Source organism: Danio rerio, chromosome 18 (genome assembly GCF_049306965.1).
Source record: "Danio rerio strain Tuebingen ecotype United States chromosome 18, GRCz12tu, whole genome shotgun sequence".
Taxonomy (NCBI): domain Eukaryota; kingdom Metazoa; phylum Chordata; class Actinopteri; order Cypriniformes; family Danionidae; genus Danio; species Danio rerio.
The window spans coordinates 18,405,217-18,432,500 of NC_133193.1; the positions used below are offsets into that span (position 1 = coordinate 18,405,217).

At 37.5% G+C, this 27,284-nt stretch overlaps 3 protein-coding genes across 14 annotated transcripts in view; 1 reads left to right on the plus strand and 2 right to left on the minus strand.

The window, feature by feature from the left end:
• The first annotated feature begins 131 nt into the window (after positions 1-131).
• Positions 132-3,475, plus strand: chtf8 (CTF8, chromosome transmission fidelity factor 8 homolog (S. cerevisiae)). 2 transcript variants are annotated; one of them, XM_021467656.3, is made up of 4 exons: positions 152-203; positions 288-378; positions 472-589; positions 2,511-3,289. In XM_021467656.3, exons 2-4 carry the CDS (start codon positions 356-358, stop codon positions 2,742-2,744), a joined length of 375 nt encoding a protein of 124 aa, XP_021323331.1. In that variant the 5' UTR covers positions 152-203; positions 288-355; the 3' UTR covers positions 2,745-3,289. The 2 variants fall into 2 exon arrangements, with proteins under 2 accessions (NP_001037801.3, XP_021323331.1); NM_001044336.3 differs by having other exon boundaries at positions 132-378; positions 2,511-3,475.
• has3 (hyaluronan synthase 3) lies at positions 2,911-16,184 on the minus strand. Of its 3 annotated transcripts, XM_009293521.4 has the most exons (5): positions 15,719-16,184; positions 12,639-13,040; positions 9,007-9,642; positions 8,480-8,581; positions 2,911-7,575 (listed from the first exon to the last, which is right to left on the minus strand). In XM_009293521.4, exons 2-5 carry the CDS (start codon positions 12,645-12,647, stop codon positions 6,646-6,648), a joined length of 1,677 nt encoding a protein of 558 aa, XP_009291796.1. In that variant the 5' UTR covers positions 12,648-13,040; positions 15,719-16,184; the 3' UTR covers positions 2,911-6,645. The 3 variants fall into 3 exon arrangements, with proteins under 3 accessions (XP_009291796.1, XP_068070811.1, NP_775327.2); XM_068214710.1 differs by lacking the exon at positions 12,639-13,040; NM_173220.2 differs by lacking the exons at positions 12,639-13,040; positions 15,719-16,184 and having other exon boundaries at positions 6,604-7,575; positions 9,007-9,695.
• Positions 16,185-22,302: 6,118 nt separating this feature from the next.
• Positions 22,303-27,284, minus strand: part of tango6 (transport and golgi organization 6 homolog (Drosophila)) — a 31,851-nt gene continuing 26,869 nt past the window's right edge. For all 9 annotated transcript variants that reach the window (XR_012394011.1, XR_012394012.1, XR_012394010.1 and 6 more), the window contains exons 17-18: positions 26,807-26,920; positions 22,303-22,559 (exon numbers count right to left, since the gene is read on the minus strand). Coding sequence is in view for 6 of the 9 variants with exons in the window: in XM_073929957.1 (XP_073786058.1) it covers positions 22,383-22,559; positions 26,807-26,920 (291 nt within the window). In the remaining 3 variants the exon portion in view is untranslated. The remainder of the gene's footprint in view (positions 22,560-26,806; positions 26,921-27,284) is intronic.

A 27,284-nucleotide genomic window follows, 5' to 3' on the forward strand; every position in this document is an offset into this window, starting at 1 on the left:
GAAAGAAAGAAAGAAAGAAAGAGAAGGAAACTTAAACAGGTTTGAAACAAGTGAAGGGTGACAGAATTCTGCTTTTCAAACGATCCTTGATTGCCCTCTAGTGGTACATGTTCCAAAGGAACTTTTATTTTGAAAAACACGTCCAACTGGCGGGAATCTTGCGTGCCAAAAGATCTTGCAGAATACACGGACAGGACATGCGAGTGTGTTTACTTCCTTTTGTAATTATCAGTGAAGTTATGTAGACACGGTCAGTCGTGAAGGTTATATCTGACTTCTTTTATCAGCATTTCAGATGAGAAGTTCTACAAAATAGAAAGAAGTGTGTGATTTGAGGAACATATCCTGACACAGAATGGTTCAAATAGTCATCTCGAGGTTGGTGTGAAGACTTGCCTTGTCTTAACTTACCTAATCTAACAATATTGTCTTAAAAGTGCTTGTTTAACAGAGTTTCGATATATTTCTCAGTAATGCCGGTGAAAGCCCTGCTGAGTGGCTGTTGGTGGAGCTGCAGGGAGAAATGGTGTCCAGACAAAACACTGGACTAGCAGGAAATCTGATGGGGGACCTGCACTACACTAAAGAGGTTAGTCCTTCTGTAATAACTGGACATGTTCCAGAGCTAAATACGATAAATGAATAATAAAAAGGTTTTCCAAATTCCACCATTAAAGGACACCTATTTTAACCCTTTTTCAAGATTTAAGATGAGTCTTTTGTGTCTCCAGAATGTCTGTAAAGTTGCAGCTCAAAACACCCATCAGATTATTTATTATACCTTTCAAAAGATTTTCTGTTCAGAATTTTCTGCTCTGAAAACATTTTAGCTGTTTTTGTTGCCTGTGCCTTTAATGATGGTTATCCCCGCCCAGCGTTCCCACGTGTCTGTCAGTAGCTGTTTCCATCCAAAACTTGAATGAACTTTATGCACAAAACTGGATTATCGAATAAAGCAGCGTTTCCATCCAACGAGTAAAAGCGAACAAACTCGTCACTTCCTGATTAACTGGCGCCAAATATCAACAGTAAAAACAGAATTTACTTGGGTAGGAGAAGCTGCATGAATCTTTTTCTTATTTATTTCTAATTAATTACTTGCATCTCAGAAGGCAATCCTGACACGCAGTGAATGCGTGGTGTCGTTTAAAGGCGTGAGACGTGGAGCACAGACACTTTTGATTCTGGAGGTATTTAATAATATAAAAAAACTATTAATGAAACGGTTAATGTGTTTTAGAATGACCAAAACAACATTTCAGTTTTACAATGTGCTAAGCCTGCTGGTTTATCCATACACACACATTTTTATCATCAAATGATTTTTTTAAAGTGCATACTGGAATTTGTTCTGTAAAAGTGTTTCTATCATAGTTTATGCGCATCTTTTCTTATCGAATAAAAGGTTTATCTTACTAAGTTTTGCGCATATTATTTTATGCATATTATTAAACAGCACAATGACAGATATAAGGAAAGCAGATCTCACATAACGTTTGTAAGAAACTTTCCAAATGATTTGATGTGTTTGTTGTGGAGTTAATTCAAGCCTTTCTGCAGCAATGAGTCGCACACAATGTCGTTACAAAGTTCGCGCACACACACACACACACACACACACACACACACACACACACACACACACACACACACACACACACACACACACACACACATTTAACTTTGCAAAGCAAATGTAACAGGACACAAGTTAATATCCACTGCTGTATGGATATCCATCATGTTAATGTTTAAAATAAACCTGACTTAAAGTCCACAAACAGGGATTGAAGTGTCTTTATTTATAATTGACACAGCTGTGGTGATAAATTAAAGACGGTAAAATTGTTGTAATTCATTACAAACATGCATTGTTTTAAAAACGTGTTAAACTTGTAAAACTCATTCTTCATCACATTTAATGATGATTGATGATCACAGTGAGCTGAACAGATCTTTTAATCCCAGTTGGGCCGGAAAACCACACTCCTACATCACATTGTGGTGGACCTTAAAATGGGAGGGATTTGGATTCTATTTTAATGTCAGGAAATTAAAAAAAGAGACTTGTTGTCTTTATACCACCCCAGTGTGACTGTGGACACACTACACCAACACACAGTTCTGTCCAAACAGCTTACAAAAGATGATTTTTATCATAGGTTCCCTTTCACTATTTAAAGAAAGTTTGACTAAAGGAATAGTTTGCAAAAAAATGTCATCTCTTCCTCAGGTTGTTTCAAATCTCTTTTGAGTTTATTTTTTGCTGTTCAACACACAATACAAGAGACATTGAAGAATATTGGAAACTGGGTGCCACTGACTTCTAATGTTCATCAAAATATCTTGTTTCAATTTAAAAAAAAAATGAAAAAGAAACTCAAAAGATGTTTTGAACTACTTGAAGTGAGTACATTTCCAATTTTGGACGAATTATCCCTTAAATGTTATACTTTTAATGACTATTTTAATTGATGTGTGTTATATTCTTGATCTGTTCTCTCTCCAAGGGCGTACCAATCCTTATAGTCGGACATCACATCCTTTATGGCAAACAGGTCAAATTGGAGAAGCCGTTTGCTGTTCTGATGAAGCACTCCGGACTCCCTCAGGATGCGGAGGAAAACATGGAAACCAACCAAGAGAAACCAACATCTTACACCGTCTCGGCCCTCATCAAAAAGAAGCTGATATTTAAAACCAGACCCAAACCCATCATCACCAATGTGCCAAAGAAGGTATAGCTAGTATCCCGATATCAGAGACTAAATGATCATGGAGTTAGTGCATTTACTGCACACATGCATTGTTGTCAGAAATGTGTTTCTGACAATAATAAAGAAGTATGTGATTAAGAGTGTTGTAATAATAAGCCTCAAGTGAATTTCAACAACAAAAAAGAAGAAGTGCTCACTTTTGAATTCAAGTTTATTGTATCAAAACATCAGTTACAAGGAAAATGTCCAAACTTAAAGAATCTAGTTTCTTGTACACACCAGAATGCACATAATATGTAAAGTTCAAATGAGATTAAAAGACCTTGATTGGCCATTTCCAGGTATTGTAGGTTCGGTATGAAACCCAAACAAAATGGTTTCAACTCATGACTTGAATATTTGATTCTGTGAGTAAACATAAGCTGCCAGTGGCAAACTGTAATCATGGTTAAATACTCTTAACCTCTCCTATGATGAACTATGAACAATTTATTATTCTCTAATCTGTACAGCGTTATGAAAATAACTTAACATGTTTTCCAAAAAATAAAGTTTCCTAGAAAAAAAATGTAGATACACTGATATGTGTCTAGATTTGTGCACGTTTAAAATATCTTTGAGATTTACATTATAAAAAATATATTACTTTACACTATACTTGAAATGACTGGTGTAAATCTAGTATTTATTAATTAAATATAATTCACCATCTTCAAATTAACTTACTGGTTCTGTGTCTGGCAGGCAGCAGAGCTATTTGTTTCCCACCGTAAATGTGGCTCTGATTCTGCCTCTTGCTCTACAGTGTATTGCTAACCCATTAAATGTCCATGTTTTCATTTTTAAGCCCCTCGCTCTGAGGGATTTCTGTTCCTGAGGAGCATATCAGTCTTAAAGGTTATAAACTGAATTGTATAAAATCTATAAACGTGATCAAGACTGCATTTTGATTGTAAACAAATGATATAGTTCAGGCTTCATAATTGCATTGCATCCGAGTCGTCGTAATGTTGCACCTTTTAGGATGCCGCAGTCCATAGTTGAGACGCAGTATTCACACATGTAATGCACAAGAAGAAGTAGGCAAACATTTCATAAACTTAAGCTCCTCTTTAAACTTGTCCATGCACATATTTGCACACTAGCCTCAGTGTTTAGATCTGTGCCAAGGGTTTAATTTGTTTTGGGGGGAAGGGAGAAGAAAACGTTAGCATTCATTTTGAACTGGTTTGTAAATTGTTAAAAAAAAAAAAAAAAGTTAAATTGTAAATGCACTAATTGTTGCATTGGGTAGGCTGAGGACGGAAAAACAACAGAAATACTAGCTTTGCATACCATAAAGCTAATTCAGTTGGTTTTTAATTTAAATTAATTTCTCTAGCTAACTGAACATTTCAAACAAACTAATGGGAATTATATTAATAATATTGTTAGGATTTGCAAAGGTGGTTGTATTCTGTAATATTAAGTTAAAATGCAAAAACTAGATATTAGGCCCGTATGTAGTTAATATACATTTTTAAGTGGGAAAAAGCAGTAATATTATTATATCATCAAAACAACATGCTTCTGAGGTTAAACATTGAATCAGGTGATTAAGCTCAACACTTAAATTATAAACCTCCATATAAATATACAGTTTAAAATATTATTCAAAGTTTACATTAAAAAATTATGCGTGACTTCAACTCAACAGTATATATTTTCATCCATCGCTGCTTGGGCTTAGAACTAGGGATGCTCAAAATAATCGATTAACCGTTAACCGAATAGGTGACCGATTAATGTTATCAGCTAAACGATTAAAAAAATATTATTTTATTGATTGAATGCGCTTTTTGCGTTAAGAGGGGCGTCTTTTGAATGGTTTACTAACCGCCCCAAGTGTTTTGCACGCTGCTCATCCCACAGCAGCAGTTTCTGACAACTACAGAGAACTTTTAAAGATGTAGGAGAGAATAGTGCTCGCTGTTTCAAGTTATCCAGAGCTTTATGAATTTAAGAATCTTAAATATCACAATATTTTTAAATATACCTTTTTTTCCTTGTCAACATAAAAGGAGTGAGGTGCACATTACGTTTTTGGAATGGAAAATCATGTTTGCTGTGATCAGACTTATTGGTTAACTCGCGGGACGGAGTGATAACGTATGACCACACGTGCCTACACACATATTTGGCAAAGAAGCAAAATGGAAGAATGTTGCTGTTTGATACAGATGAGTTGATGCCAAACCAGCGCTGATGCTGATCGCCTCCTGGATCTGTGTCATTAACACAACAAATAGGCTTTAGCTTTCGTTTTACAGTTTATAAAGCATGTATGCAAGTTAATGCAATATCATATTCTAACAACAAAACTGTTTACAAAAACTCAACATATGCGCATGTTGTCAGTATTGTCTTTACATTACGCAGCGGGCGCACTTGAACCGCAAGTAAGTGAGGAAACAATGTAGCAAGACGTAATCTTTAAAATAATGATTTCTATTAAAAAGGTAAAAAAGTTTTGTGATATAATAATAATAACATCGGGGCATTAAATCAATGCATATTTTCCGTGGAGCGAGCGATTTGAGGAAGTCTGTTATTTTTATTTGACGGAAGACAAAAACACATGATTGGAAAAAAGACAGCCTATGCCAGTTTTTATAAAGGATTCACTCAGTGTTTTCATTTTGTAATCTAAATGAATTATTTAGTGAAAATAATTTGGGGCAGGCCTATTTATTTTATTAATTTTATTTTGTTTTTCTATGCTTTAGGAAACACAGCAGGTGCGTAAAGATGCTCTGTTGTTATATTCTGTTACTATATGCTATGCTAAAATAAATCAGTATTTTAAAATGCAATATTTAATGTGTCAGACACAAAATAGACACGTTAATTTGTTTAAAAAATTTAAATAATAATTTAATAGTAATGTGACCAGTTAACTGTTAATATCCGATTAACGATCAACGGTTGTCAGTTAGCAAAATTAACCGAAATGAGCATCCCTACTTAGAACTTGAACAGAATGTACCTTAATTCTATTGTCTTGAGATTGGGGGGTGGGTTAAATATTAATGTCCTTGTTAATTGCAACACTTTCACTAAATAGTGAAAATAATAACAACAATGTATTTGTTTTAAATGATGGTTGTGCTAAGACTTTCATGGGTAAAAAGGAGAATGGGAGTAATATTAGGAGACCATGTGACACTTTTTCCACTGGACATGGTAGAATAAAGCACACTAAATGCTAGAAAAGAATCCTCTTTGTTTGCCTGACATTATCCATTCCTGGAACTGGAGTTACTTTATGCACTGTAAATATATACAGTGTAGCAAATATTTGTGAACTAAATTAAAATTAAAAGTTAAATGCTGTTTGTTTATTGAATGTTCATGCTCCGCCACAAAAGTATCAGCAGCACCAGAATATCTAAAGATAAAGTATGCTGGATTGTCAGAAAGAAGACAATAAAATACTGACTGGATTTGGCAAGTAAGACCAGCTTAGGGTCCTATGCAGGTTTCCTCTAGTGAGGTGCACACTTTTCTCTAACCTTTAAATTTCTCAAAGTCTAAACACAAATAACATGACCATGCCAACTTACTGTAACTACATTACCTATCAGTTTTATGCTAAACTTTGGCTCAAGTTTTGTGCCCACCTCAGCCGGTGCCTCCTCTGTGTGCTTTATAAACACAAGAAGCACCATTCCTGATTTCAGCTCATGTAAATCATGGCTTTTTCAAAAGCTTTTAATTATTTTATATGGACTGTTTGAAACTTCACGAGTAGCTGTAGCTAACATAGCTAAAACAACTGACAGTCTTAAACTTGCACATGATCCATAATTATAACCAGGATTGCAGCACCATGTATTATAGGGCCATTTCAGATAAGCCCCGACAGCATTTAGGCAGCATATAAACCATGCTAGGCTTCGGCATAGGAAAGGTGGAACTGTTCTTCTCTTTTGTTACAACGTTTGGCCACTATGGCCAGGTAGAGCACCAGGAGTATAAGCCAGTAAGAGGCATAGACAATGGTGCCTGCGATAAGAAGAGCCTTCTCAGTCTCGGTAAAAGGTTCTTGAACCTCGCAGTAAATGGTGTAAACCACTCCACCAAGCAGAATGGCTGTCCACACAGTAACAGGCACAGCTCCAATAAGGTTTACTACCATCTTTTTCCTGCCTGATGTGCCCCATCCTGCTTTGTTAATAGTCAGCAGGGCAAAGATCTTAGCAGGGAGCAGGCTTGACATGTAGAGCAGTGAGTAGAGTGACATGAAGATCATGACAAGGCTGCCCCGCAGGAAGCAGGCGTAGGTGGCCTTCACCATACCCACCAGCTGGACCGTCAACAAGAAGAGTAAGATGTTCCACAACCGGCCTCTGTAGAACAGGTGGATGACTGTAGCCACCAGAAAGAAGGGGAAGAACCCAGTAACCACAGATTCATAGGTCATCCACAGGCTGTGCTTGTGGAACCAAAGAGCATTGTAGAGCCACTCTCGAAAGTAAGACTTGCTCCAGCGGGTCTGCTGATTGAGCCAACGCAGGTATTGTGTTGGGGTCTCGGTCTGGCATTGAGAGCGTGCCGTGAACTTGGTTTTGAAGCCAAAGCTAAGGACGCGGTTGGTGAGATGTCGATCATCACCAAAACTGCACTTGCTTCCTAGGAAGGTCTGGTGGTACCAGGGCTCTAAGAACTGCTGAAGGAGAGAGTTACGGTACATTCCTAGAGGTCCACTGATGCACTGCACACATCCGAAATAAGACTGGCAGGCCCGCTCCACATTGAAGGCCATCCAATAGCGGACACTGCTCAGGAAGGAGATCCAGGAGTCATACTTGTTCAGAATCTGAAGGAAACAATGAACAGAGAACAAATCATAGATATATACACTAGATATCGCATAGGGACCCTGAGCATGCGTCAATAGCACAGCCACATTGGTACAGTGCTCCCAGGAGAATGTCATTCAACCGCACTAGTCAAGACAGTGTTATTACGTGAAGATGCGGGACTTTAGCGCTGTCTACGGTTGTAGTAACGAGCAAACAAAGAAAACAAAGCACAAAGGCAGAACATTTCATAGGTAATATTACGTTTTTTTCTGTTTTTGTATGTTCTGAACTTTTGTGCTAATCAGGTAACGTTATTGATGATAACAGTCACTTACTGCATTCACCATATAAGGCAAAGCAGCTCCAACTCGCATTAAACACTCGGCTTATGCTAGTTTTGTTGAATAAAATCAGCAAACAATGCAAAAGAAATATGACAACGAGATGCTGCGCTGCCAGAAACTCGTATTATTGTCGGCTAACGTTAGTGAAAGAGTCGTTCCGGGGATTCATTCACAAACGAATCGCTCCCTCCGTCAGTATGAGAAGTGAAAGCAGGAGAGGAGCTGTGTTTCAGGACATGATTAGATCAAATTTAATAGGGAGGGTGAATAGTACATTTCTGTACACACAAACACAAGCTTTTTGTCAGGAATGCCCGTTCGGTGACTGATCCATCAATGTAGAAAAGTGATGTAAAATTATAATTTTCGTAATTAGAAAAAAAAAATTACATACTAACATCCAGGAAAACTCCCGATCATAGATATATGTGTATATCTCTGGCTTTGGATTCCGTCCAATAGACAATAGGCCAGGCGATATCTAATGTATATATCTATGAGATCAAATGTAATCCTCTCAAATTAATTTGTTGAAATGTTTCTACATATTTACAAATTGCCTTAAAATTATTACCTGAACATCTCCTCCAACTCCTCCCACATCAGGATCCTCCTCTAGAATCTTCAACATCTCAATAGTGCATGCTGGATCAAGTACAGTGTCTGAATCACATACCTGCAAACAAACAAAGCAAGAGATACTTACTTGGAAGACTTCCTCACTAACTCGTATACAAATATTGACTAATTTCCAGAAGGTAAGGCTCATGTTAACAATCACTGTGTGAACAATGCAAGGACTGTTGTAAAGAGAGGTTCACAGATGTTTCAAGGTCATTTCTGTTTCTGAACATACACATTATACGCCGAAACAATGAATAGTTGATGACAGCACACAGGTGTGCTCGGAACTACAGGTGAATTTAAAGGACTGACCTTTGACCTTAGTGTTGCAAGGATTCAGATTACAGGGACATTGAGATGACTAGAGTATGAACCGTTGGTTAATTGTAGGCATAAAAAAAAGAGTAACAAGATCAAAAAGCATAGAGGTATGTTTCCGATTTTTTTTTTTGGTTGTTAAATGAGGTTTAGACTTACCTGCATGTAATCCACTGTATCTCCAAGTGCTTTGAAGGCTGTATACATCACTTCCCTCTTGCCACCCCATTCCTGCATGATGCAGGAGTAACGGCAGCTCCGCACCACTCTGGCCACTCGTGCAGCCTCTTCGGCATGCACCGAGCCTTTCCCTCCTCCTCCTCCTCCATCCCCGTTACTGTGGTAATTCCCTTTCCACACCACACAGCCTGTCTGCTCCACTCCCCCCATCACCTCCTGGAAGATATCCATCATGTAGGCATCCTCCTGCCGATTGCCATCCACCACCAACACCACTTTCAGCCCGGGAAAAGAAATGCGGCGAATGCTCCGCAGACACTTGCGAAGGTAGTCTGGATCTTCCTGATAGGCTGCAATGCAGAGGGCCACAGTGCGGCGCAGGTGCTGCGGTCTGGAGGGGCCTCGCATTTGTCTGTGCTCCAGGTAGGCGAAGAGACTCTGCAGGAGAAGGTGGAGGGATAGAAATGCACCGTACAAGCCAAAAGACAGATGGTGCTGCTCTGTGTGGATGAACTGGTAACCTGTCACATAGGCTAGTAGGATTGCGAAAAGCACCACTGCTGCAAATAAGGTGGTGATGAAGATCCGCACCGCAGTGCCAAAGCGAGAGGGCATCTGAAGAAGGAAAAAAACATGACTTAGGTGTAGAAAGCAAAATCATTACTGCATCTTGTCTCTAACTTTAATAGACCATTTGTTCTTTTCTCTCTTCTCATCTTTAAGTGATGCTTCACGGTTTTAAGAATCCACTTATGCAAATATCCTAATTTTAGTAAAAGAAACTTCGCCACAACCGAAATTGTGACAATATTAGAACTTTTTACGAATCACTCTCACTCACTCTCTTTGTCTTTCTCACTTTTTCCCCTCATTCTTACAGGTTAATCACTTTAATTAAAGGCTAGGCTGAGTTTGGCAGGTAATCAGTGGGACCCAGACTAAGGAACAATCCTCCCCTTTTATTCATTCAATTGCCTGCAACTCTCATGGAACAAAGGCTCGCTTCACTCGGTGCCCTTATATCATAACAGCCACCGCAATGGAGAAGAGTGGCAGAAATAACGCTGACTTCCACTGCTGTGGATGTTGATTTTTCTACTACAGTAACTGACTGTTCACAAAGTTATTTAGCGTTGCGCTTGACCAGTGGTTCACTGTTTGACGTCATGCAATTCCAAGAATTACATAACTATCCCTTTCATACTGGCTATTTAGGTTTAACGTTAAAAGTTAAACCTAAATACCTTTCTCACAATCTTCAATACATCTTGTGGCGTGAACAAAGACCACCCTACTACAGACCCTGAGGGTGACAGACAGCAGGCAGAAACTGAGAATTATTTTTGACCCTAATTAGAGGGGATCTTCCTCCGGAGGCTTGTTAGGTTAGAGGAGAGATGTGTGAAGAAGGGCCCCTTGTCAAACTCAACAAGACACCGTCACACAGCAGCCTTTGATCTCCTGGTGGGATTTTTATGTCAACTCAAGATCCATATTCAGTGTTTGTGGCAAATGCACTTATTGAGACATCACAGAAGTTTGAATAAATATAGAAACATAATTATAGAATATAGAACAAGCATAGAACATATATTGAAAGAACATATATGGCCGTGTTTATCCCGGGAATTTTTATTAATACAAATAGGGCTGTACAATAATCGGAAAGTAACCGAAATTCATAACCTAATATTGTTCTAATTTGTCCAGGCAGACTTTTTTTTCAATTACTTTCCCTAGCACGTGAAGTCACATGACCCCGCTCCATTAAGACTAATTTATACTTCTATGTTGAGCGCACGTGTATGGTGTGGCACAGCCCTCGCGCTGCCGCATACCCGTGCACTTTTCCTAAAAAATACTACACGTCATGACGATGCAAAGCACAGGCTTTGTGATCAGTTTGATAGAGGTGACGAGTGTGAGCGGTGGGTATTAATTTTAGTTGTTCAACATTTCCTTTATTTATTTTAAAGTCAAGTAATGCACTCTTCATTTAGAAATCTCTCACTCGTAATATGTAAACATATTTACTGTACATAACTGGTCAATGAATTATGAGGGCAAAAAAATCGTTCATTGACTGTAATCGAGTTAAAATGTTCAATTTATCAAGATTTAGGATTTAGGCCAACTCGCCCAGCCCTAAATACAAAATCATACAGTGTACGTGACCTACATTTTACCATCATAACTGAACGTGCATACTGTAAGTGCACTGCTTGATTTTTTATGACCACACTAGGTCTTGGTGATGAATTGAAATGATCATGCACATCTTGTAAGAGAAGCACATGTATCTATGCTCAGTAGTAAATCCCCAAAGGCCAAAAGGAACTCTCAGGCAGAAAGTCCAAATAAGTCTTGAAGAAGAAACCCAGGAATTCCTTGGAGTTGCGGAATTAACAGATTTACTTGACTAATTGTCAATAATAATCTCTACAAAATCATTTCACAGAAAGAGTTATTTCAAGCACACTTCTTCTTTGGCTCTCGGCGAAGGCGGTCTCATTTTTTCCCTCTCGCTCCCATATCTTTCCTGGCTGGCTCCTCTTGTCTCATCTTATTCTATCTCTGAGGCTCTCCTTGCCCTGCTCTCTAAATAATAAAGAATTATGGATTTGATCAACTGGTCTCTGAATGCAATTGACACCATCTTCTTGATGAAAAGCCTGGGTTCAGGGGAACCCAACTGTCCTGCAGGAACGTTTGCAGATGGATACATGATGGACGGGTGAGAGAAGTGGTTCGATGTAGTAGGATTTTTTTTGTGATTCAGTCATCTGCAATGATTGATGCCATTTTGCAAAGCTTGTGAGTAAACTATGACCCTACTAACTAAATGCTGCTCCATCTGAAAGTATGTGCTGAGAATTTAATACTGATTTCATAGCCAGCTTTATTAAGAAAATGAGCATGAAAATTACCTTCGATTAATTGTGACCATGACCATGTATACTAGTATCGAAGTAGCAACTATGCTCACAACCTAGTTGAAGGAAATCTGCATTAATTAAACAAACCAGAATGCATGCTAGCTACAGCAGCCGTGGATGCCTACATTGATGTTAGATATGCCGAGGAAAGAATCCTCTTTTTTTTAAGCGTGAAAGGAAACAAAGATGGTTATGTGAGATATAACTCATCATTTGAATGGACTCCTGAAGGCACTACAGATATTATAAGTTATCAGAATACGTGTTAAACTCCTCAATACTCCTCAATGAGTGTCAAAAACACCCAAGGTAAACATTTGGCTTCTAGCTACAGTGCGTAATAGGTATATAGATTTACTTAATACTCAAGCATCAGATTTAGTACTCCCCAACCCCTCCTTCCCTGTCAAGAGGGAAAGATCTTGACAAAAACACAAGTATTTACATGAAGCTCATTTGTAATAATTCTAATACCAAGTAAAACAGAAATGTGGCTTGGGTAAATGTTTTTGATTGGCTTACTAAAAACACATTAATACCAGGTAGAAACAGGTTAAATTACATAATTAGGACAATAAACAGATTCAAATTCCACCGAATGTCACAATGTAAGTCAGCATGTAACCTTATTTACTAGCGTAGAGGCTTCTGACTTGCAGGTCAATGGTTACTCACTGTAGTCATGATGAGATGCCCAGGTGGAGATCAATCCATGACAATCAGATCCTTGGTTACCAAATCTCCTCCAGTGTTAAACAGGGAAGATGCAGGATGCTGTGATGGTAGGGATGATCATGGATTCTCAGCCCTGACTGAAGCAGGTGGTCAAAGATGAAAGGGTAGAAAATCACATCCAAAAGTATCTGTATGAAGTCACAGGTGCATGGCAGGTTGGCAGAGGGTGACCAGCCGATGCCTTCTCTTGTTCAGAGATAGTCTGTGTTCTCAGGTGTGCACCAGACAGAATGAGGACTTTGGATATAAGACAGGACCCTGACAAAGGAATGAAGGGGGGCTGGGAATGGCCAGGACTGAAGAGGGAGGGCAGCAGGTGAGATGAGGAAGCGAGATGAATGGCTGGAAGGCAGAGCATAATGGGTTTGGATGAATGAACTAAAACGCACTATTAAAATGCATTAGAAATATGATTATATATAGATATGGGAAACTTCTAGATATAAACTACACTGTTGACAATTTCCTGTATATTCTACAGTTACTTACTGGCAGTAACTTGCTGTAAAATCAATTACAGCAAAAATATACTGCACTGTAAAACCTAAAAAGTTGATAACTCAAACCATTTGAGGAAACCAATTGCAACAAACCATAAGTTCAAAAACTTATCCTAATGAGTACTGTGATCTTGATCCATTTGAGTAAACGAAGCAATTTGAGCACAGTACAATCCGATAAATGAAGAGAACTCAAACCAACTCAGTATTGTAACACCCAATAAGTTAAGGCAACTCAAACAGATTGCATCAAACCATGCGAGTTAAAAAACTAATCTATATGAGTACTGTGAACTTGTTTCATTTAAGTTGAAGTAATGAGTTATTTAACTCATTACCTTTATCACTAAGTACAAAACTTTTCAAGTGAATAGAATTAACCTTCAGTCAATTTTGATTTAACTACACTCATTTCATTTGATAAAGTTGACAGGTGGGTTTTACAGTGTATATATGTCAATATTACATGTACAGCACCACTTTTTTTGCTATATATGTATTTACAGAATTGTATGTATATCTTTACTGTAAAATATAGTCATTTTCACAATTCAACTTTAATGTATAGTAACATACCGCAAAACTGTCCTACAGTAAAATACAGCTCGTATTACAGTTAAATACTGTTTACAAAAATCGTTACCAGTGTATTTTTTAACTTCAACTACACCTCAAAATAGATTTTGAAAATATTTTTTTTTAAACAGTGGATGGTGGTTAAGTTTGTGGATATACTGTTAATATTGAATAATTTTTTGCTTGGCATATAAACCATTGTTACACTGAATTACAATAATATTTTTTGCTCCAATTAAAGTCAAAAATAAATAAATAAAAAGGACACATTCGTGTAAACAAAATGTATATTCCTCATAATGTAATAAACTGAATGACTTGTGTTTAATTTTTAGAGACATCAAAATAAAGCATTAAATAAAATCATATCAAACACAACATCATTCGAGAAAATGTGCAAATAAAAGGAAATTTTTAATTATTTTTTCTAATTAAAAAATAAATAAAACACTTGTATATATATATATATATATATATATACTAAATTTTATATTCCTCAGAGTAAAAAAATAATTTAATAACAATATATTTTTTTCCCTGACAATAAAATATTACAGTAAATATAATCATATCAAATACTACTTCATTATAGAAAATGAAAATAAAAAAGACAAAAGAATCAAACAAAACACTAGGGGGCACCTACAATAATTTGAGCCTTTAACATTGTAAATAAGCATAATTATGAATTTCTCTGAAATATACACAGCCATAATCGCATATTCCTATTTATAAATTAAATTTTTAAATATTTATATCAACCATTGTGGAACTGAATAACATTTTTGTGACAAGTTTTTTTTTTTTTTTAGGACACTTTATAAATAAACTAACTGTTATATTCCTCAGAGTAAAAAAACAACAATAATTTAAATGACTTCTGTTTATTTTTTCACTGACATGACATTAATATGACATTAAATATAATATTACCACCTACAAATACACACAGCCATAACCACATATTCCAATTTATATATTTATTCATTGATTCATTTTCTTTTCGGCTTAGTCCTTTTATTAATCTGGGATCACCACAGCAGAATGAACTGCCAACTTATCCAGCATATGTTTTACACAGCGGATGCCCTTTCAGCTGCAACCCAACCCTGGGAAACATTTACATATTCAATTTTTTTTTATATATATATTTATTTTATGTTTAACTGATTCAACAATAATGAAGTTGTTGGGTTGATATTCTAAAAAATAAATAAAATAAAATGTATAATTTATATAATTAAAAATATAAATACAGTCAATTTGGACATTTAAAAAAATTGTCCAAAAATGTTTTCTTTATTTGACCATACTTTTCAACTTCTTTTCATGTTCGTTGGCGCAGGAAAGTTGCACAAACCCATAAGCATCCTTGGAAACTCTAAGCAGCCCCTTGTTTGTCAGTGTATGATGACATGGAAAGCTAAACAGACTTCTTTTCCCTTTATCGGGCAGCACGCCTTCAAACACACATTCTGAAGCCTTCCTGTTTCACTCCATCCTCAGTAACTCAGCCTCAGGGCACTAACAAGAGTGCCAAGAAAACTAGTGCCTTATTCCACTATTGAACTAAAATAGTAATTACTAAAAACACACTTATAAGATCTTCAACAGATTCACTATGATTCAATCCTAAGCAGTTCACATTACGAGCAAAGTTACTTCCAGCAGTTGTGATTTTTTTTTTTTTGGTGCCTTGTACAAACACTTTCATACAGTAGCTTATTTGTGCAGAAACACACACCCACCCAACCTAAAACTCCACACATTGACTCAGTCTCAATTTTGAAAATCACACACACACACACACACACACACACACACACACACAACCATACAAGGAAAATATGCCCCAATCTCTTGAAGACCATGCTTTCATATTCCATCCGCTCCTACAATACACACACCAAATACACAAAGTGAAACTCTTTAATCATCTCTTACCTTCCCAGCCCCGCAGCTGTGACGGTGGGCTCTTTCCTCCGGTGTGTGTGTGTGTATGTGTGAGAGCGTGTGTGCGTCCTCTCCTCTCCTCTTCTCTCCAGCACAGTGGAGTACAGCACCGTCCTTGTTCAGCCTCCTGCTCACACTACATCTTTATTCCAGCCACACTTAATTCAGGAGATCCCTTATCCAAAAATACAGCACCATCACCCTCCTCTCCTCCTCCTGTTCTGCTTCCCTCGCCTTCTCTTTGCGTCTCTCCCTCCTTGTCGTCCCAGGACATGAAGGCCTCTGATAAGAGCACTGAATTAAGTTCTCACCTGGGTGGAGGAGGACGGGGGTCCGCCAGTGGTGTCCGCGCTGTACTGCAGTGGCATCTTTCTGCAGTGCAGCCCAAATCCTTCAAGGTCCCTTCTCCTCTGTGCTCTGCAGTGCAGCCAGCCTTCAACAAGACTCGGGACTGTTTGAGCAGGCACCCTCTTCCCCTGGCTACACACACCCCCTCTCAATGCACCCTTTATTGGCTTATTTATTTATCTATCACCCCTCCCTGCACCCCTCCTGCTGGCAACACCGGCTGATGAAGAGATCTGTGAGAGGAGAGAAAGACAGACTGCAGCACACTCAGGACATAATCAATATCAATTCCTAGCTCAGTGGTGTCATGCCAATGAAAACTTGCTCTGTTTTTGAAGCACGCTTTGACCCTTTTGAAACCCCGAAGGCCAGGTAAAGCATGCTTACGTCCTGCATCATTCTGACTCTGCTGCATGGCAGGAGGAGTGATTACTGTAATGGCTCTTTCATGGCTGAGTTGCAGTTGTGGGAAGGTTATTGTAGGGATGGAGGGTGAAAGTGTGAGTGTCCACTATAGGAAGCTTCTTTGGTTTGGCTTTAGCACTGCGCAGTACCAGCACTGATTTACCCCTTACTGTGGGAATGTCCTTGGAACCTAACCAGAGAGGCAATTATTGAAAATGTAATAATCCTGTGGGGTTTCATTGCAGAAACTTTATGACAAAGTGTATGACTTACAACCATGCAGCTGCTGCACACCATTATGTACCTCGGAAAGGTAAAACATTTGTGTTTTTGTTCTTTGTGGTAAACACAACTAATAAACTCTTTTATTAGTTAAATCTGAATAAAAAGATTTGCTGAAGGGCCAATTCAAAAATGAAAGGTCTTCACACAAGCTTTAAAATGCCTCGGCCAAAGTTCTTACCAGGTCTAGAAAATATGATCATATCACCCCAATTTTATCCTCCTTACACTGGCTGCCTGTTAAGTTTCGTATTGATTTTAAAACATTACTTCTTATCTATAAAGCTTTAAATGATCTAGCTCCTGTTTATCTAACCAACCTTCTGTCTCGCTACAATCCAACCGGCTTTTTAAGATCTTAAAACTCAGGGCTTCTGGTAGTACCTAGAATAGCAAAGTCGAGTAAAGGAGGTCGAGCCTTCTCATTTATGGCTCCTAAACTCTGGAATAGCCTTCTTGATAATGCCCAAGGCTCAGACACACTCTTGCAGTTCAAAACCAGATTAAAGACCTATCTGTTTAGTAAAGCATACACTTAATGCATCACTTAGCGGTATGATACATGGATGTGCTCCACACAGATTTCTGCATCTCGTTTATATACACTATGAACAGCAGCTACGCTAACTATTCTCTTTATTCTCCATTTCCACCTGGAAATACTCATCCTGAGGCCCTCAGACTATACAGCGCCACTGATTTGATTCAAGAAAGGCAACCAGATGATCACAAGATTTCCATAATCCTGGACCAGGCCGTATCCTGAGCAGCTGCTGTGGTGGTCATGGAGGAGTGGAGAGTTTGATACTGATTCCAGTGATGCTCTAGGGACAGACGAGTCTATGCTGAGGTCCAGCATTTTCTAGCCTCCGGCGTCTAGACTGCAGCTCTGCACAACTGGTCGTGCCCTACAGAGCCTGGTTTCACTCAAAGTTCTTTAATTCTTCAGTTTCGCCAATTGGTGAAGTTTTTTACTTGCTGCTGCTTTGACACAATTTACATTGTAAAAGCGCTATACAAATAAAGGTGAATTGAATTGAATTAAAGAAATGAGGCAATTTTGGTGCCTGAAATTGCAAAACTTTTGAAAAAGCGTTTCAATAGTGAAATTCTTTTGTTGAATCACAATTATCATTTTATTAAAAACTACAAAAAAGTACAATTTGACAATAAAAACAACTATGACAGACTATGAGACTTTTGCCTTCCATATCCAAACAACTCGGAATTGAAATTTTTCCTACTTCCAACTTGGAAATAACGCCTAAAACTTTGTTGGAAGTTGGACGTCTGTGAACCCTGACTTTGGCGAGACGCAACATTTACTATAATTTCACAGGTGGTGGATAGTTCTGCTTCAGTGAGGTTAGCCTGGAGCTACCTTATGTGAAACAAATAAAAAAAGATTAACTTAAAGTTTATTAACAACACAAAATGAGTGGGAAACCTAATTATAAAGGCTATTTCTGAGAAAATGTTAGCTCGATAATGCAATATATATATATATATATATATATATATATATATATATATATATATATATATATATATATATATATATATATATATAATGTTCCTTTTGTTTTTCACCAAAACATTTTCTATTCTTACTGTTTTAATTCAATTCATCTTTATTTCTATAACGCTTTTACAATGTAGATTGTGTCAAAGCAACTACACATAGAAGAATATAGTAGATTAAAGATGCGTCAGTCCAGTTTTTAAAGTTTAAGTTCAGTTCAGTGTGGTTTGTTTTTCACTGCTGAGAGTCCAAACACTTAAAAGCAAATGCATTGATGTCCCGACCCATGCAAGCCGGCGAGGAACAAACTTCATCAATTGACGAAACTGAAGGGAAAAAAAAGCTTGAGAGAAACCAGGCTCAGTTGGGTACGACCATTTGCTCTCTGGCCAAACGTCTTGTGCAGAGCTACAGTCATAATGAGCACAATAATATGAAATGTTATGAAATATTCACATCTGACATGATGGCAATATGACTGACATGTGATTTACTAGACAGAATTGAGGTTGAAAGTGGAACAATTTAACCCTGAAGTTCCCACCTTTAACTTTGGACTGCAGCATTTGGGATTGTTGACATGTAAATGTAATAAACAAGTCATTTAATTTGTCTATATTTACATTTAAAATGATTGCCGGCCCTATTGTGAGCATTTCATGTTTCGGTTGCTGGTTCGAGTGCTGGCCAGTTGGCGTTTCTGTGTGGAGTTTGCATGTTCTCCTTGTGTTTGTGTGGGTTTATTCTGGGTGCTCTGGTTTCTCCCACAGTAAAAAGACATTCAGTATAGCGCAATTGAATGAACTAAATTGGCCGTAGTGTATGGGTGTTTCCCAGTACTGGGTTGCGGCTGGAAGGGCATCCACATATCCTGGAATAGTTGGTGGTTCATTCCACTGTAGCAACCTCTGAAACAGAAACTAAGCCAGAGGAAAATGAATGAATGAGTGAATAAATGAATAACCACAACAATTCCTGTTCTACATTTTCCAAGAGTCATTTCCTCTAAAAAATGAAGTTCATTCATTCTCATTTGATTCTGAACCTGTACAATGTTATTTTTCTCACAAAATGCAAACTGTTCAGGAAATCATTGTTAACTAAATTTCTTTGGGTGCCCTTAAACAAAAATAAATATATTAATTTGTGTTCCACATGTGAAGAAAACTCATCAAGTCTTGGAATCTGGGTTTGGCATAAGGGTCAGTAAATGATGTCAGAATATTTTTGTTATACAAACGCCTTGTGTTATACAAAATGAACTATTTTTAACTATATGACCTTACAGTATATGGTAGACAGGAACTTAAGGCACTGCAACCTACCCCAGATGCTCAGACATGTGCTTATACTTATGTGCATTGTCTTTAAAACAGTCCTTGCAAAAGGAAAAAGAAACTGTTAACAACAGCACAATATTAGCACATTAGACCAGCTTTGAAAAAATAAGCACCTAGACAAACTGACGTTTTATAAGCTAGCATAAATCCTAATATTTGTATTTCTATGGTATTTAGCCAGTTCTGCTTCAGGACAAACCCAGGTCAGGAAGCCATAAAGACTGTTAACATAAATGGAAAGTTCCAGTATTGTGCACTGGGAGGAATTTTAGGAGAATGACTAATTGCCCTGTCGTGTCTTACAATGATGTCATGACCTTGCCGTCTTTATATGTACCACAAACATTCGATAAAAAGCAAACAGCCATTTTATCACCGGTGGAGAATAGAGAGGAAAGCAGCTCCCGCAGTGCTCTTTACACAGATGTATAGCTTTTGCTGGCCTCTAACCTCAGCGTAGCAGATAACAAAAGGCACAATGCTAGATTATCAATGCCAAGACAGCTTTTTTTTTTGGTTTAAGGAAAGAAATGTGAGTGTGAAAATTTGTCAATTTTGGGGAATATAATTTAAGCTAAAACATCAATCACAGCTTGCCTGCATTACACTATGATGGGTTCAGAAAATAATGCAATTCAACAAGGTAGTTTAATGCATCACATTAAAAGATTTTTTAATAATTATAATAAAGTTAATGAGGTGGCATAATAGCACAGTGGGTAGTGCTGTCGCCTCACAGCAAGAAGGTCAATGGTTCGAGCCCCGGCTGGGCCAGTTGCCATTTCTGTGTGGAGTTTGCACATTCTACCCGTTTTCAGGTTTCCTCCTTGTGCTACGGTTTCCCCCAGAAGTCCAAAGACATGCGCTATAGGTGAATTGGTTGAGCTAAATTGTCCGTAGAGTATGTTTGTATGTCTTGGTCCTCCAAGTTGGCGGTTAAGTGTTGGGCTAACGACCCACCACGTAAAAAAGAGATGTTACAAAACACCAACATGGTGCGGCTAAATATCAACTTCGATATAAAATGGCCCTGGGAGTAAGTAATAAAACTAACAATAACAAAAGTGTAATAAATAATAAGAGAAAGGATTTTTAATGGAAATAACAACTGAGGTATTGGTGCAACGATCACCAAATATTACTCTATTAAAAAAAAATATCAATAAAGAATGAAGTTTTTGGGATTTTTTTAAAAGATCAGCAGTAGGTGGTAGTAGAGCTGCACAATTAATCGTAAAACGATCGCAATCTCAATTCGACCCCCTAGACGATCTTAATCCAGCATTTCTACGATTCTGTCAATCACATTTTCAAGTTCAGGAGAGAAGCAATGGTGGCCGCACAAGTCTTCACATTGTTTTACAAACGTTGTTCAGCAACTTGGACACTTCCAAATGATGTATTTATAAGATATAATTCACCCCAAAAATGTCATTTCTGTCTTCATGTAATGTATTTGACCGCAAAATCACACATGACGTGAGCTGACCGTCAGCTGTTACTACAGAAAGGACATGCGTGCACCAGTGAATGAAGTCTACTGCATAGGCTGTGAATAACAGCTAATTAAATAACATTCAGTTTGTAAATAACATTCAGTTTGTGGCACAGAGTGATCGTTTGGAAGCCGCATGGAAAGTAAGCCACTCTTAGCAGTATAAAATGAAACCGAAAACGCACATAGCCAGATGTAGCTGACTGATTCCAGCCCAAAAAGTATCCAAAACTCACCGAAATGCAAAAATACCCACCCAGTCTTCTGTATTCACAAAAATCACGTTAGTGACAGATTTTAAGCAGAAAATTACAGATTGTAAGTATATGTCTCAAACAATGTTCCAACATCAGAATTATCATCAGCATTAATGAACAGGACAAATCTAAAGTCTGTTCAAGTCCACTATTCCAAGTCTGTGCAAAATTTAGCATTTTAACCAACAGTACAGCTACACAAAGCCTATTGCTGTTTTACCACATGTTTGAGACAAACAATAATAATAGCCCATCATATTAACCTTTATTTTACATCTACAGAATCGTGAGAAAATCATGATCTTTATTTTAGGCAAAAAAATTGCGATTCTCATTTTAGTCAGAATCGTCCAGCTCTAGCTGGTAGATATAAATATACTTACAGTATATATGTATAGATATATATTAATATATAATATATATGTAAAAATATCTAAATATATATGTGAATATATACATATATATATACACGATACAAAAAACGGAAATAAAGGAGTGGACGGTTATTTTTTCAGATTAACTTATTGTACATACATTTGTAGGAGTTTCCCTTTTACAAATCTAATTTATGGGACACTTTTGATCATACAGTATGATTTAATAAGGTTAGTCGGAGTAAATGTACTGCCTTTTATTTCAATTTAACAAAAAGGCTTTTCTGCTAAAGCACATTAAACTTTTAAATAAGACACATTATGCTTTTTTAGCAACTATATTTAATTGTTTTACCCACTGCGTTGGTTATAATGGAAATTTTATTTTTTAAATTTTATTTGCATTATTAATTGTCCTGTTTATTACATCTCTGAATTGATATTTTATAATTATATGTTATTCAAAGTTTATGTATAACTTTTACCTGCTTCATTTATAGACCATTCATATACGAGAAAACCTTTTAAAAGGAAACAAAAGGAACACAACTATTTTACCACAAGTAAAATTGATTTAATGGACGATAGAAAACTAAAAGGGAAGTTTTTGGTTACATGAATCTGGAGCATTTTCAAGGAAGTACCACAATCTTTTTCTCGAGTTTCTGCTGAGGGAAGATGAACCTCCTCATGACGTCATCCAGTTCCTCGAGAGCGATTTGAGCATGAAGTTTGACCACATCATCTGGGTCTGATCTAACAACCCACTTTAGAGCCCGATACAGCTCCAGCAAAACATCGGCAAGAACCTGAAAGAGACAAAGAAAACACTTAGCAAGCAGATGTCCTGTTACTGTACAACTCAATGTGAGAAAAAGAACAAACGAGGAGAAGAAAATAATGAGTGCGATATATGTCTCTTGAGGCAGATGGTCTGTTGACCTTCCCTTACAGCTGGAAAGTGCTTTTGTGTGCAGTCAGCTGTTTTAACCTCACACCAGTCGCTGTGACTTATGGTTTACCTGGACGAGCCGTCTTATTACTCACTGCAACAGCTGGACAGAGTAACAACCTTTCCTCATACCAGAAAGAGTTTTCTCAAGCTGCATCCTGGGAAACTCAACAGACGCCAGTGACAGATTTGACTTTGCACTCGGGCCAATGCCAAGGGACATCAGCACCTCAGTCTGTGTGGTAAAAACTGTCCTATAAAGTGCATGTGCAATTTATCAGGGGTATGGGGACAAACTAGGGTGGACAATGGTGCTGTAAATCAGGAGGTCAAAAGTATAAAGGGTCAGTCGCAGAAGCAGTGGTCACTTTAGTCTACTCTGAGGTCATGGGATGAGAACATGTGTGTTTATAGAGAGTCTAAGATTTGTTTAATGTGAACAAACCCACCAAAATTCCAGATCTGTAAAAGAACTAAGCAGATGGAGATTCTGCAGACTGACATGTGTAAACTTGCCCATAAATATATCATTTTATACAAGAATAAACTGCTGGTTTTCATACAAGAAGTTTCCAGTTTTCGAGTGGTGGGCCATTTATATTGATACACCTTAAAATACAACCATAAAATGGGAATGGTTGGTGATATTAACGTCCTGTTTGTGGTACATTAGTATATGTGAATCATTGATGTTCTCTCATATATACAGCATATAGTATATATACTTTTTCTTACAATTCATCTTTATGTCTATAGCGCCTTTTACGATGTAGACTTTGTCAAAGCAGCTTAACATAAATAAAGAATATAGAGCTATAATATTTGTGGAATAATACAGCAATGCATTACAGCACTTCACACAGGGATGAGAGTAGAACAAGGATCCCCAATTACCGGAGTTTCTACTGGGACACAAGAATGCAAAATTACTGAGATTCGACTTTACTGTGAGCTACTTTTTAAGAACTAATATCATATCTGTTGACATCGCAGATCGAACACGTCATGCTAAAATTCTAATCATCTGAATGTTTTACCAGGTTACAACTCTTTTGCAATATGGCAGATACTGGAGTCTGTCTTTATAAGATTCATAGTTACTCCAGCAAGAACTGGAAATGAACTTCTCTCTCTGAGTCTGTTTTGGTAAGTTACATTAGCTTGTGTTAGTTTGTTGTTGTATAAATTTGTGATATAGGTTTAATTTCACATACACCCAACCCCCAGATTTTGCACAAGAGTAATACATTCTACAAAGGCAATGGGCAGCATTAAGTATCTCTTTCATGAAATGTCTGACAGTATTGATTTATTTCATGACATTTACAATATATTATCAATTTATTGTTAATATTATGACACCAAAAAAACAGAAATCTTGCCCGCATGGATGGAATGTCAATCGGCTAACATTCTATTGACAAAAACAAACAAAAAAAAAAGAGAAGATTTTAATCAATAAAACACAAAAATCATTTAGTGATGTGATTCATATGGTCTCACAACAGGATGCACATCTGTTGAAAATGCCTGCTAACAGTCCAGTGGATCAGAGATTCAATGTTCTCACATCTACATAAGATGAATCACCACTCTGATTGGTTAATGTAGTTACAGCCCTAATTCAGAACTTGTGATATGTAAAGGTTTTGAAGAAGATTCTCATGAAACTTCAAATCCTAGAAGTAAAACTATTACCTATACACATCCATAATTATTAGTTTGACATATGTTGATGTTTTTGCACAAAAAAGTACTTTTCAATGACAGCAACCAACAAAGAGCTCGCTGGTATAGTAGGGACAACATTAACATTAACAAAGATTTAAAAATGCACAAATAGTCTACAATTATGTTTTTGATATGGTTTAGATACATTGCTTGTTTTCATCATGCACCCAGTGACCTGTAGGAGATAGTGTGGAATGAAAGGCATTGTTTGTAAAGTGATTGTGGCCGTGGGAATGTGAGTGATGATTATACAGAGCAGTGGTTGTGTTCTGCTGCAGGTGACCACTAAATAAGAGACTAGAAACTACAGCTGTTGCTCATCAGGGCAGATGCTGAATGAGTTCCTCCCACTAAACATGAGCACTGATGACACCACATCGGAAGACCTTACAACCTACTCTATAACCTCTCACACACACACAAAACACAGAGGTATTCATTAACCTCAGAGAATGTCCTTCTGTTTCCAAAATTGTTTTAAAAACAATGTGTTTTCACTTTAAGAATCTGGTCTCATGTTGAAACTTTCCTTTTCCACAATTAACGGAAAATTCAGGATTAAAAACATCCTGTAAATAAGAATAATCTATTGAATGCCGATGAATAAACGTACAAAGGAAAGCTATTAAATTGATTAAGTGACATTAAACATTCATTCATTTATTCATTTTCCTTCACATTAGTCTCTTTTTCAGAGGTTGTCACAGCAGAATAAACTATTTCTGCACATGTTTTACGCAGCCGATGCCAGTCCAGCTGCAACCCAGTACTTGGAAACACCCATACACATTCATACACTACGGCCAATTTAGTTTATTCAATATACCTGTACCCCATGTTTTTGGACTGTGGGGGAAAACGTAGCACCCGAAGGAAACCCGCACGAACACGGGGAGAACAAGTAAACTCCACACAGAAACGCCAACTGGCTTAGCTAGGATTCGACACCAACCTTCTTACTGTGAGGCGACAGTGCTGACCACTAAACCACCGTTTCAACTTTCCATCCATAAAAGACACCATTTTTATAGATATTAAGCTTCAAAATAAGTAGAAATGTTTCTAAAGCACCAAGTCAGCATATTTAAATAATTACTCGTGTATTATGTGACACAGAAGGCTGTAATGATGGCTGCTAAAATGTCAGTTTTCCTTGAAAAGTAAAAATTGACAATAACCAATAGATAATTAATTATTTATACTATTAGTATGTACAGAATTAGTATTTAAATTGGTATAGTCTGTTATTTATGTGATTTATAATGACTTATTTATAATAAGTAATAGCCTAGTGGTTAGTGTGCTGACATATGGTGCGTAATCACTTCAGGGCATCCTGAGTTCGAATCCCGGCTCGAGGACTTTTCCTGACCCTAACCTATCTCTCTCTTTCTCCCACTTCGCTTCCTGTCTGATTACTGTCCTATCTAATAAGGGGCAAAAAGGCTCAAAATAAATAAACAAAAAATGTGCATAGTTTAGAGTAGGTAATATTATTAGTTATTTATACATTCATTCATTCATTTTCTTTTCAGCTTAGTCCCTTTATTAATCTGGGGTCGCCACAGTGGAATGAAGCTATTATAATGATCTTATCCAGCATATGTTTTACACAGCGGATGCCCTTCCAGCTGTAACCCATCACTGGGAAACATCCATACACACTCATTCACTACTATTTAGCTTACCCAATATACCTGTACCACATGTTTTTGGACTTGTGGGGGAAACCAAAGCACCAGCAGAAAACCCACGTGAACACGGGGAGAACATGCAAACTCCACAAAAAAATGCCAACTGACCCAGCTGGGGCTCGAACCAGCGACCCTTATGCTGTGAGGCGATTGTGCTACCCACTGCGCCACCGTGCTGCCAATCATTGGTTATAATAAATATATATTAGTAAACAATTTAATAACATCAAAAACATTGTATTTCTAATTCTAATTATTCTAATATTAGGAGCAATAATAGAGCAAGTCACTGTTCTGTATGATGTATTTTACCTTTATTAAAGTATAATATTCAATACTGAACAATTTGTTTTTTTAATATTTAAAAAAATGTACATTGATTTATCCTAAAAATACATATTTATTAAAAATTACATCAGGGGTGCCCAAACTCGATCCTGGAGGACCAATGTCTTACATATTTTAGTTCCAATCCCAATCAAACACACCTGAACCAGCTAATCAAGCTCTTTCCAGGTATACTAGAAACTTCCAGACAAGTGTGGAGCTAAACTATGCAAGACAGTTTGGAGGGTTTGGGCACCCCTGAATTAGATAATTTATACTTTTAAAATTTGTTTTTTGCACAAATAATGTCTTTTCATTTTTAAATACACACATACATATTTAAACTACTCACCTGAGTGGTTTTATCACTGAGGCCTCTGAGAACCAGAGCGATGACGTGGACAGCAGCCCTTCGAACCTCTGCTTCTCTGTCCGTCTTTATCAGAGACGTCAGACACATGCTTAACTGCAGAAACCAGAACACACACACACACACACACACACACACACACACACACACACACACACACACACACACACACACACACACACACACACACACACACACACACACACACACACACAGGTCAAACACAAAGAACAAATGCAGGCATCTGCAATACCGCACTAGTTGATCTTAATGTCAATGCTACGGGTCGATTGATGCTTGAACACATGCACGCAGGTTTGCAGAAGGCTGATGGTCAAGACGCTTGAGAAGGGCCTGTTGCGGACCAGCTCTTTCATGAATAAGCAGCTCAGTTAGTCACGCTGACAGAGATGCTTATTCATGAAGTTCTCCACAAAGCACTGCCGCAGCTCAGTCGCTT

Coding starts and splice junctions, on each gene's coding strand:
- chtf8 (NM_001044336.3), top strand. CDS start 356: ATGGTTCAAATAGTCATCTCGAG. Junction 379..471: donor GTTCAAATAGTCATCTCGAG/GTTGGTGTGAAG, acceptor TATATTTCTCAG/TAATGCCGGTGAAAGCCCTG. Junction 590..2,510: donor ACCTGCACTACACTAAAGAG/GTTAGTCCTTCT, acceptor TCTCTCTCCAAG/GGCGTACCAATCCTTATAGT.
- has3 (XM_009293521.4), bottom strand. Junction 8,582..9,006: donor ATACAGTGGATTACATGCAG/GTAAGTCTAAAC, acceptor GTTTGTTTGCAG/GTATGTGATTCAGACACTGT. Junction 7,576..8,479: donor GAGTTGGAGGAGATGTTCAG/GTAATAATTTTA, acceptor TGTTTCCTTCAG/ATTCTGAACAAGTATGACTC.